We start from the raw sequence: 13,003 nt of genomic DNA, 5'->3' as shown, positions 1-13,003 counted from the left end.
ATTAACAGAAGCTAAAATGAAGTGGGAAATGTTAAACTGATAATGGAGACGGAAGAATTTAAACTACGTTTAATTAATTGTTGCCCTTCTCATTAAAACTATATACCACAAACAGTTAATAAGATTAATTAACGAGATCTGCGGACAAAATAAACAAGGTAGCCACTGGCACTATATTATATATGGATAAACTAATGAGTAATTAATCAATTAGATATCAAATGGATCCACCAATTATTTAGTGGTTTTCAACTCTACAGATGAATTAAGGGCAACATTCAGAGTTGGCAATGTGTCAGGAATACACCATATCTCTCAACCTCACTCCTCTCCCTCCCTTGCCTAGTTTCCATCTCTCTCCTCTCCTGGTTGCTATTGCCTCCCAATCCCTGTCTTGGTCCCACCCCTCAACCTTTTAGACTTGTTATCTCCCGTCTACACACTGTTCAGATGCAGGATCTCAACCTAATATATTGGCTAGTCCTTTGCTTGCATAGATACTGCCTGCACCCCACCCCTCTCAGTTTTTACAGCAGTTTGCTTTGTGCACTGTGAAGAGATAAATGGGCAGTGGAAATATCCCATGCTTCTGTCAAGGTTGTACCAATCATCGGTCAGTCCTATGCAACCACAAGTCAAAGATGAATACGCCAGGGAGAATGGTCAGAAGGCTAATCTTGGAGTGAATATCGTCGGCATGTGCAGAAAGGGTAAAGGATATCTCAGAGAATAAACTGGGAAAGCAGAGCAGATCCACATAAACGCAATCGCTAAGGAAGTAGAAGATGACAGCTCTGGACAAAGCCAGGGAAGGAAGGGTTAGAGCACTCGTATGGTAATAGGACACTATGAAAATGGGAGGTTATTACTTTTGAATGAAGAATGAAACAAAAGCATTCTTTAAATAGAAAGGGATTTGGATGCCCTCATGCACAAACTACACGATAGCATTCAGATACAGCAAGCAGTCAGATAACTAATGGCATTTATTGTAAGCAGTAGGGAGTATAGAATTAGAGAGGCTTTTGATATAATTTAACAGGGCACTGGTGAGACCACACCTGGTGTATTGCACACAGTTATTTTTCAGTATTAAAGGAGGCTGTACTGAGAAAGTTCACTGAGGTAATTCATGGGATGAAAGGGTTGATGTGTGAAGAAAGGTTGTGCAGCTTTGCCTATACTGACTAGGTATAGAAAAATTAAAAGTGTTCTTATTGAAACAGATCAGATTCTGAAGTGACTAGTAGAGTGGTGCCTGACAAGATGTTTCCGTGAGTGTAGGTTTTTGAGTCTAGGAGGCATAATTTCAGATTAAGTACTTTCCCATTTCAAATTGAGATGGGGGGAATTTCTTCTTTCAAAGGATTGTCAGTCTCTGGATTTCTGAAAACCAGAGAACTGTGGAGATGAATACCTTCATGACTGAGATAGGCAGGCAATAAAAAAAAGATCATGTTGCAGCAGTTAACACTTAGGCTTGGATAAAAGATTGGCTGGCTAACAGTGAGGGCACGGAAGATTTTTTTTCTGGACGCCAGTTTGTAATGTCATAGTAATCAGATTGGGAACCTAACTTCTTAAAATTTGTATTAATGACTTGTATGGTCATGCAATCTGCTGATGGTGTAAAGAAAGATGGGCAAATGAGTTGTGAAGAGGACATAGAGACTACGAAGGGATATGTATAGGCTATGTTATAGCTATAGGTAGGGAATGTTTGCAAAAGGAGTATAATGTGAAAAATATTAAACTGTCTAGTTTGGCAGGAAAACAACATTCTGCCTAAATAGTGAGAGGCTGCAGAGCTTGGAGATGGAGAGAACTAGGTGTCCTAGTGCATGCAGGTACAACAATTAATTAGCAAACATGCTATTGCTAATTGCTAGCTGATTGAAGACAAAATTAGAGAGGTAAAAGCACGTTAATGTGATGTTAGCAGTTGAGAGGCTTACTGGACTAAGGCCTGCCTGAGGAGACGCTGGACAGAGTGGCTGTGTCCGCTGGTAAAATCTTGACAGAACACTTAAGTTCCAGACAACTTTTGACAGGATGGAGATGAAGACAATGTTTCCTCTTGCGGGAGAATCTAGAACAAGGGGTCACCCATTTAAGAGAGACAAGTTCTGTTTTAAATCTGAGGTCTGTGAATTTTTGGCTCTCTGTATCTTAAAGAATGGTCAGAGCAGAGTCTGAGCTATTTTTGTATCTGATAATCAGGGACAAAAGGCTGTTGTGGGTAGATGGGAATGCACAATTAGATGTGTCAATTTTGTTATTTCAACAGACTCGATGGGCCAATCTGGTCTATTCTGGCTTCTGACTTGTACATTAATATTACACAATATGTACAGCACGTAATTCTGAAATAGGTATCCAGTAATTTACCGATAATTTCCTTAATGGGAAGGCAGTGGCATTCTGCTATTATTCCTTTCATGTTTTAACTCCCTGTTGTCAAGGCCAGGTGCTCCTGCTCAGTTAATACTAAGAAATGAAAAGAAATCACAGTTAAAGATTATTTGTAGGAATTTTCCATGCCAGTTGTAAATCGAAGGTGGGCTAATTGGAAAACAGCACTGGTACAAGGGGCAGTTTCTTTCTATACTTTGGTTTTGCTATCAACAGCCCACATTCTTTGGGTACACACTACTCTGCAAAGGCACACATGATTGACAGTCAGAGGGGGTGTGTTTCTTCAGGAAATCTCCCACACAGCTCCTGCTTGTCGGGCGCTACTTGGTTTCTTAAGCCTTGAATATGTCTTATTAACAACGAGAGTGTGCTACCTACAGTGCTGGCAAAGGCTAAAAAATAGAAGTTCGGAGTGCTTTGCCAATATTTGGAAACATGTACATTGCCTCCTTTCTGTCTCCTCCCGCACTCCCATGTCTCAAGGCCAAAGCGGGACTAACTTTTGCCTATCTGGTGGTTCTCTAACAGATTTTTGAAGAGGAGACTTTAAAATACGCCAATCTTACTTGGGCCTTTCAGAAGTAGCCGTACTAATTCTAAATGTGGGTGGCTTCCGATTCCCTTTTCCTCCTTCACCGACAACCAACCACTATAACTACCAGCTCCTAGCCACCAACCCCACAATTCCTTTCCGGCATCGTTTCTCTTCCTCAGCATGGCCTTCATCACTTTCCTGAGAGACGTTGCTACTTCAGAGCAACAAATTCCATCCAGGTTTACCAACAAGCCTCCCAGATAGAAAATGATTAACAAACCGCCCCAGAAGTCAGGCACGGCTCGGTCTCTCTATTTAGGGGACAAGATTCTTCAGTCTTCCTCCACTCAGCCATGTACAAAATTAACGATTTTGAATGTCAGTTAACTGTTAAACCTATGAGGGATAAATGAAGTGAGAGAGGAAAGATTTGAAACTGACCTGAATGACAATTTCTTCATGTAGAGGTTAATCCATATACAGAAATAATTTTCAGAGGAAATGCCCTCAGCTGCATCTCTTTCATTTCACGCATGTCTGCCCTCGCCCCATCATCCCGCCACCCCACCAGGGATAGGGTTTCTCTTGTCCCACCCCACCAGCCTCTGCGTCCAGCACGTAATTCCCCGCAACTTTCGCCACCTCCAGTGGGATCCCATCACCAAGCACATCTTTCCCTCCTTCCCCCCCACCCCCAGCCCCACTTTCTGCTTTCCACAGGGATCACTCCCTACGCGACTTCTTGTCTATTCACTCCTCTCCACTGATCTCCCTCCTGGCACTTCTCCTTGCAAGCTGAACAAGTGCAACACCTGCCCCTCCACCTTCTCCTTCACGACCATTCAGGGCCCTAAACATTTCTTCACCTGTGCGTCTGTTGGGTTCATCTACTGTAGCTGGTGCTCTGACGTAGCCTCCTGTATATTGGTGAGACCTGACGTAGATTGGGAGACCACTTCACCAAGCACCAAGTCTGCCAGAAAATGTGGGATCTTCCAGTCGTCACCCATTTTAATTCCACTTCCATTTCCCATTCCAACCTGTCAGTCCATGGCCTCCTCTACTGCCGTGATGAGGCCACACTCAGGTTGGAGGAGCAACACCTCATATTCCAACCTGATGGCATGAATGTCGATTTCTCCAACTTCTGGGAATGCCCCCCAACTCACTGTTCCCCATTCCCATTTCCCTCTCTCACTTTATCTCCTTACCTGTTCATTGCCTCTCTCTGGTGCTGCTCCCCCTTCCCTTTCCTAGATGGCCTTCTGATCTCTCCTATCAGATTTCCCCTTTTCCAGCCCTGTATCTCTTTCACCAATCAACTTCCCGGCTCTTTACTTCACCCCTCCCCCCCCCCAGATTTCACCTATCACATGGTGTTTCTTCCTCCTCTCCCCCCCACCTTCTTACTCTAACTCCTCATCTTTTTTTCCCCGGTCCTAATGAAGGGTCTTGGCCCGAAACATCAACAGTTTATTCTTTTCCATAGATGCTGCCTGGCCTGCTGAGTTCTTGCAGCATTTTCTGTGTGTTGTTCAGAGGAAATGGTTGAGGGAAGTACAATAACAACATTTCAAAGACATTTGGCCAGGTATATAGATTGAAAAAAAAATAGAGGGATATGGGCCAAATCCAGTCAAATGGGAGTGGATCATAAACCCAAGAGATTTGGCAGATGTGGAAATCCAGAGGAGGAAGTTAGCAGGTTAGGCAACATTTTTGGAAATGAATAAACAGTCTGCATTTCAGGCCGAGACTCTGTCCTGATGAAATTCTTCCAGCATTTTGCGACCAGATTAGACTACTATCTTGGTTGGCAAGGACAAGCTAGACCAAATGGTTTGTTTCTGTGCTATATGACTGTAATTCTTAAGTAATTTAGTTTTTCACTCACTGAAAAGAAAAAGAAATGTTTATTGAGGTTAAATACATTTATTATTAAGAGTTTAAATATACATAAATACTTAAAATTTTCCCTGAGAACATAAAATTGATGGAGAACAGACCATAGTGAACAAGTGCAGAGTTTATGGCTGGAGTGGATTTGATGGAGTTGCATGCTTTTTCCCGGACTGTTTATTTCATTAATTTTGGAGCCCTCTAAGCAAAAGGATACATTTCATAACATGGAAACCCCACCAAAGTAAAGAATTGCAGAAAAGACAATTAATTAGGAAATGATGATAAGACACAAAAAACAATAGAAAAGGAAAGTGTCCACTAAATTTAAAAAAAGACTACACATTAGTCTAGAACCAACAAATTTTTGAAATGTTGTGTGGAAGTACATCAAATGGTCCTGTTAATGAACGTTAGCAAATGAAGTACACTTATAATTTATCATATTCATCTTAGTCCTTGCATTAAATAAAATTTGAACTATTGTCCATTGCACTTTGTAGGTTTCAGTTACATTCACACAGTCACTTCTTCGTCCGGTCTCCTTCATTCCAGTACTCTTCTGTTTGCATTTCTGTGAGCCGGGAGATAGTACGCTGAAATGCAAATATTTCTTCTGCTCCAGAAAAAATGGAAAGGTCTTCTACCTTCTGTGTGTTAGAACAAAAGCACAAAGGTGAGTGAAAATCTATTTTCATGCTATCAGGATGGGATCCACTGAAATACAATATGCAGTAAGTTTGTTGCAATACTGAATTACCCTTTCACAGTTGATAACATGCTAATACCAATTGTCTCAACAGGAGCAACTAAGATATGCCCTTGGACATGAGAACTTTCTGCTCTTCTTTCAAATACAATTCAGATCTGAACAGTCAAATGAGAGCTTAATTTAATGTCAATTCTTTCTAACCACATTGACTGAATTAATACAATCCATGCACAGCTGAACACCTGTTTACGGGCCATATCAGTACTTGCATGAATGGTTACAGGCATGCATCAAAGTTGCATCCAGACTTCTGCAAGAAGAGAGAACCAAATCCAGCTGAATAGTACAGATACAATAAATATTCAGAAAACTGTGCAGATACCAGGCACATCATTAGAGTTTGCAATATCAATGGGCAGAAGACAGAAAGAAACTGAAGTTGTATCAAACAGAGAACAGCACCTCAATGCACAGGCCATTCAGCCCATGATGTTATGATAACCTTGATATAATTTTTTACTAAATGACCTCCTCCTCCGTATCATCCAGATCCCTCCATTCCCTTCTTATCCATTTGTCTATCTAAACCGCACCAACCTGCCACCACGATCGCTGGTAACCTATTCCAGGCACCTACCATTCTCTGTCTAAAAAAACTGGCCCTTTCAGCTTCCTTCCTCTAGACTTAGAAGTTTGTCTTCTGGTCCTTGACATTTCGAATCCAGGAAAAGGCACTGACTGTCTGCCCTATCTTAGCCTCTCAAAAACATCTATCAGATCCTCCCTCAGCTTTCAATGCTCTGGGGAGAAAAACCCAAGATTGTCCAACATTTCCAGATAGCTCATACCTTTTAATCCAGACAGCATCCTGGTAAACCTCTTTTGCACCCTCCTATAATGGGGGCGACCAAAAATGCACACAGTGCTCCAACAGCAGTCTGGCTAAAGTTTCATATAGCTGCAGCATGACTTTCTTAATCTTATACTGAGCACCTCGACCAATGAAGACATGTATATATATAACTTCTTTATCTCCCCATCCACCTTCAGTGAACTATGGAGATGGACCCTGACATCGCTCTGTGCCTCAGTGCTGTTAAGGGGCCTACTATTAACTGTATACTTTCTCTTTTACTTGACTTCCCAAAGTTCAACATTTCATACTTTCTGGACTAAACTCCATCTGCCACTTCTCTGTCCATATCTGTAACTGATCTATATCCTGCTATATTCTTTGATAGTCCTTTGCACTGTCCACAACTCCACCAATCCTGGTGTCATTGACAAACATGGTAATCAGCCCATCTACACGTTCATCCGAATTATTGATATATATGGCATCAACAGAGGTCCCAGCACTGATCTTTGTGGAACATCACTGGTCATGGACTTCCAGCCAAAACACCAGCCTTTCATCTCCACTTTCTGTTGGCTCTGGGCAAGCCAGTTCTGAATCCAAACTTGCAATTGACCCTAGATCCCATGTATCTTTATCTTCTGAATTAATCTACCATGAAGTGCCTTTTCAAATGTAGAGAATTTGCCAAGATCATCGCTGATGAAAATTTAACATGCCAGCAACTGCATCAGTACATACAGTATGTGTGTTGAACATGTGCAGGACAAAGACTGCTGTTTTCCAATAGCACATCAATTCAGAGTCAAGAATGGTGGCAACCCCAAACAGCCAGTGACTGTCCACCCAGGTGACCGAGTAGTGATAACTTACCTTTCTGATGGTTCAATGTACAAATGATTGTTTCATGTACAAAATCATTAAGGATATTATATACAAATACATATGTGTATAAAGTATTCAGCTCCACCCCTTCCTGGAAGTTTTCATGTTTTATTGTTTTACAACGTTGAATCACGGTAGATTTAATTTGGCGTTTGTGAAACTGATTAATAGAAAAAGATTGTTTTGTGTCAACGTGAAAACAGATCTCTACAAAGTGATCTAAATTAATTACAAGCGTTGCTCAACCTGTACATACATTCCTACATTCTGAAAAACTATAAGACCATAAAACATCAGAGCAGAATCATGCCATTCAACCCATTGAGTCTGCTCCGCCATGATTAGTTTTCCCTCTCAACCCCATTTTTTAGCCTTCTCACTGAAAATTTTGACACCCTGACTGATCAAGAACAGGGGTCACCACCTTCTTTGCACCGTGGGCCGGTTTTATATTGACAATATTCTTAGAAACATAGAAAATAGGTGCAGGAGTAGGCCATTCGGCCCTTTGAGCCTGCACCGCCATTCAGTATGATCATGGCTGATCATCCAACTCAGAACCCTGTACCTGCTTTCTCTCCATACCCCTGATCCCTTTAGCCACAAGGGTCATATCTAACTTCCTCTTAAATATAGCCAATGAAACAGCTTCAACTGTTTCCTGTGGCAGAGAATTCCACAGATTCACCACTCTCTGTGTGAAGAAGTTTTTCCTCATCTCGGTCCTAAAAGGCTTCCCCTTTATCCTTAAACTGTGACCCCTCATTCTGGACTTCCCCAACATCGGAAACAATCTTCCTGCATCTAGCCTGTCCAATCCCTTTAGAATTTTATACGTTTCAATAAGATCCCCCCTCAATCTTCTAAATTCCAGTGAGTATAAGCCTAGTCGATCCAGTCTTTTTTCATATGAAAGTCCTACCATCCCAGGAATCAATCTGGTGAACCTTCTCTGTACTCCCTCTATGGCAAGAATGTCTTTCCTCAGATTAGGGGACCAAAACTGCACACAATATTCTAGGTGCAGTCTCACCAAGGCCTTGTACAACTGCAGTAGAACCTCCCTGCTCCTGTACTCAAATCCTTTTGCTATGAATGCCAACATACCATTTGCCTTTTTCACTGCCTGCTGTACCTGCATGCCCACATTCAATGACTGGTGTACAATGACACCCAGGTCTCGTTGCATCTCCCCTTTTCCTAATCAGCCACCATTCAGATAATAATCTGTTTTCCTGTTCTTGCAACCAAAGTGGATAACCTCACATTTATCCACATTAAATCGCGTCTGCCATGAATTTGCCCACTCACCTAACCTATCCAAGTCACCCTGCATCCTCTTAGCATCCTCCTCACAGCTAACACTGCCGCCAGCTTCATGTCATCCGCAAACTTGGAGATGCTGCATTTAATTCCCTTGTCTAAATCATTAATATATATTGTAAACAACTGGGGTCCTAGCACTGAGCCTTGCGGTACCCCACTAGTCACTGCCTGCCATTCTGAAAAGGTCCCGTTTACTCCCACTCTTTGCTTCCTGTCTGCCAACCAATTCTCTATCCACATCAAAACCATACCCCCAATACCATGTGCTTTAAGTTTGCACACTAATCTCCTGTGTGGGACCTTGTCAAAAGCCTTTTGAAAATCTAAATATACCACATCCACTGGCTCTCCCCTATCCACTTTACTAGTTACATCTTCAAAAAATTCTATAAGATACGTCAGACATGATTTTCCTTTCACAAATCCATGCTGACTTTGTCCGATGATTTCACCTCTTTCCAAATGTGCTGTTATCACATCTTTGATAACCGACTCTAGCATTTTCCCCACTACCGATGTCAGACTAACCGGTCTATAATTCCCTGGTTTCTCTCTCCCTCCTTTTTTAAAAAGTGGGGTTACATTAGCCACCCTCCAATCCTCAGGAACTAATCCAGAATCTAAGGAGTTTTGAAAAATTATCACTAATGCATCCACTATTTCTTGGGCTACTTCCTTAAGCACTCTGGGATGCAGACCATCTGGCCCTGGGGATTTATCTGCCTTTAATCCCTTCAATTCACCTAACACCACTTCCCTACTAACATGTATTTCCCTCAGTTCCTCCATCTCACTAGACCCTTGGTCCCTTACTATTTCCGGAAGATTATTTATGTCCTCCTTAGTGAAGACAGAACCAAAGTAGTTATTCAATTGGTCTGCCATGTCTTTGTTCCCTGTGATCAATTCACCTGTTTCTGACTGTAAAGGAGCTACATCTGTCTTGACCAATCTTTTTCTTTTCATGTATCTATAAAAGCTTTTACAGTCAGTTTTTATGTTCCCTGCCAGCTTTCTCTCATAATCTTTTTTCCCTTTCCTAATTAAGCCCTTTGTCCTCCTCTGCTGGTATCTGAATTTCTCCCAGTCCTCAGGTGTGCCGCTTTGTTTTGCTAATTTATATGTTTCTTCTTTGAACTTGATACTATCCCTAATTTCCCTTGTCAGCCATGGGTGCACTACCTTCCCTGGTTTATTCTTTTGCCAAACTGGGATGAACAATTGTTGTAGTTCATCCATGCGATCTTTAAATGCTTGCCATTGCATATCCACCGTCAACCCTTTAAGTATCATTTGGCAGTCTATCTTAGCTAATTCACGTCTCATACCTTCAAAGTTACCCTTCTTTAAGTTCAGAATCTTTGTTTCTGAATTAACTATGTCACTCTCCATCTTAATGAAGAATTCCACCATATTATGGTCACTCTTACCCAAGGGGCCTCGCACGACAAGATTGCTAACTAACCCTTCCTCATTGCTCAATACCTAATCTAGAATGGATTTTTGCGGACTGGCTGACGGGGGGGGGGGGGGGGGGGATGTTAATCACGACCGGAATATAGGTGATACGTCAACTATGAGTCACTTATAAGTAGCTAATACACTCAATTTTGTTTCTAAAAGGGTTTATCTAACGAATTTAATATTAAACACACAGCACATATTTTCCTCGCATGAATATAGTGATAATTCGCGCTCATCTGTCCGTGCTCCAGGCCAGTAGCAACGGCACTTCTTGCCGGCCGCCCAAGGCCAACCAGTGATCCCTAGCGCGAGGGTATCACTGCGTTTAGGCCACTGAATACCTCGCGTGCGTTTAAGTTCAACAGTGGGCATGACAGGGAATGAGGAAAGGTGCAGCTGACTCATATCGTTTCATATCGCCAAATCATATCGTTTCCTCGCGGCCCGGTGGTTGGGGACCACTGATCAAGAACGCTACCAACCTCTGCTTTAGACATTCTCAATGACAGACTCTACAATAATCCGTAGCAATGAATTCCACAGATCCATCATCTTCTGGCTAAATAAATTCCTCCTTCTCTTTGTTCTGAAGGGACACTCTTCTTGTCTGAGGCAGTTCCCTCTGCACCTAGACTCTCCCACTATTAGAAACATCCCTTGCAAGTTCACTCTATCCAGGCCTTTCAATATTTGGTAGGTTTCAATGAAATCCCCCCCACTTCTTCCATAACTCCAGTGAGTATATCAAATCCTCCTCATACATTAACCCTTTCAATCCCAGAGACATTCTCATGAACTTCCTCTGGACCATCTCAATACCAGCACATCCTTTCTTAGATATGGAGTCCAAAACTGCTCACAATACTCCAAATGTGGTCTGACCAATGTCTTATAAAGCCTCAGTATTACATCCTTACTTTATATTATTATCCTCTTGAAATGATTGCTAACATTGTATTTGCCTTCCTTACCATAGGCTTAACAAGCAAGTTAAACTTTAAGGAGTCCTCCCAAATACCTTTGCACTTCTGATTTCTGAATTCATTCCCTAGTTAGAAAATAATATATGCCTTTATTGTTCTTCCAAAGTACATGATTATATACAATACAGTACTCCACCTGCCACTTCTTTGTTCTTTCTCCTCTCTGTCAAAGTCCTTCTGCAAACTCCCAGCTTGTTGATGCTACTTGACCCTCCACCCAACTTTGTATCATCCACAAACTTGGCCATGAAGCTATCCAATTCCATCAACCAGATCATTAACATATAATGTGAAAAGTAGCAAACCCAACACCGACCCTTGTGGAACACCACTAGTCACCAGCAGCCAAGCAGAAAAGGCCCACTACTCCCACTCTTGCCTTCAGCCAGTCAACCGATCTTCCGTCCATCTTTCCCGTTGTACCATGGATCTCAAGCTATTTAGCAGCCTCAAGTGCAGCACCTTGTCAAAGTCCTTCTGAAAATCCAAGTAAACAATATCCACTGACTCTACTTTGTCGATCCCGTCTGTAATTTCCTCAAGAAGTTCCAACAGATCTATCAGGCAATGTTTCCTGTGAAGGAAACCATGCTGGCTTTGCCCTATTTTATCACGTGCCTCCAAGTAGTCCAAAAACCACATCCTTAACACCTTACAACCACTGAAGTGAAGGTAACTGGCTTTTAAATTTCCTGTCCTTTGCCTCCCTCCCTTCATTAAGGAAGGAGTGACATTTGTGATTTTCCAGTCTTCTGGAACTATTCCAGAATCAACTAATTCTTGAAAGATCACTTTTGAAGCCTCCATAATCTCTTCGGCTACCTCTTTCACAACCTTGGGTTGAAGTCCAGCTGATCCGGGTGACTTATCCAACTTCAGACCTTCCCAAGAACCTTCTCCTTTGCAATAGTGACTACACTTACTTCTGCCGCTGACTCTCAAATTTCTAGTATACTTCTATCATCCATAGTGAAGACTAATGCAAAGTACTGATTCAGTTCATCCCCCATTACTACCTCTCCAATGTTATTTTGCAGCAGTTCGATGTCTACGCTTGACTCTCTTTTACTCTTTACATATCTGAAGAAACCTTTGCCTCTTTTATATTATTGGCTAGTTTACCTTTATATTTCATCTTCTCTCTCCTTATTGCTTTTTAAGTTGCATTCTGTTGGTTTTAAAAAGCTTCCAAATCCTCTAATTTCCCACCTACAGTTTGCTTTTCAGTTCCTGCTCTTAAGACAAATCATTCACTTGATTTCCTTTTTATTCCAATGGTTTCAATAATACTAAGAAATGCATTAAGTTTCTCCAGACTATACAGCAGCTTATTGCAAGGCCCTGACTGAAAACTTTTATAAAGTATAATCTGTGACAAAAATTATGAAATTAAATATTTAAATGATGAATACATTAATTTAAAACAATGGACTTATATTGTATGACGTGATCACTGCGATTCTTCGCTGTGAATCCAGTAATGATGTTGAATTTGCAACCTAATGAAACTACTCCACAGTAGCTTGGCTGCAGGTCTCATCCTGAATTTATACAAAAAAAAATGTAGATCAGTAGATTGCAATCTGCTGCTCCATGATGTCACCCAAACAGAGATACTCTTAACATCTTAGAAAGGGAAAATTATAAAGCACACTACTCACATGATTCAATTCTAGGTCGTCGATGAACACTCTGGCCTCATCCTCTTGACTGTCATGATCCTTTTGAACAAATATATTTTCCAAAGGCATTTCAGCTAAGCAAATCACCCTGACCTTTAATAAATTAAAAGCATGTTTTACAACTCAATGGAATCAGATGGTTTTCACTTGATCATAAAAAGATTTACAACATTCAAAATACTACCCACTGCCTAAATAATAGTTACAAATCAATATGCCATCTTCCATAAGTAAACATTTTTCCCA

At 41.4% G+C, this 13,003-nt stretch overlaps 1 protein-coding gene across 1 annotated transcript in view; it reads right to left on the bottom strand.

The window, feature by feature from the left end:
• Positions 1-4,868: 4,868 nt before the first annotated feature.
• The window catches only part of afg1lb (AFG1 like ATPase b), a 140,318-nt gene continuing 132,183 nt past the window's right edge, over positions 4,869-13,003 (bottom strand). Inside the window, exons 12-13 of the mRNA XM_073055880.1 lie at positions 12,737-12,850; positions 4,869-5,499 (exon numbers count right to left, since the gene is read on the bottom strand). Coding sequence (XP_072911981.1) covers positions 5,374-5,499; positions 12,737-12,850 — 240 coding nt within the window. The 3' untranslated portion in view covers positions 4,869-5,373. The remainder of the gene's footprint in view (positions 5,500-12,736; positions 12,851-13,003) is intronic.

This window comes from Hemitrygon akajei, chromosome 9 (assembly GCF_048418815.1).
Source record: "Hemitrygon akajei chromosome 9, sHemAka1.3, whole genome shotgun sequence".
Classification (NCBI taxonomy): Eukaryota; Metazoa; Chordata; class Chondrichthyes; order Myliobatiformes; family Dasyatidae; genus Hemitrygon; species Hemitrygon akajei.
Note: the sequence above shows the minus strand (reverse complement) of the source record. Positions and strands in the feature narration are given on the sequence as shown.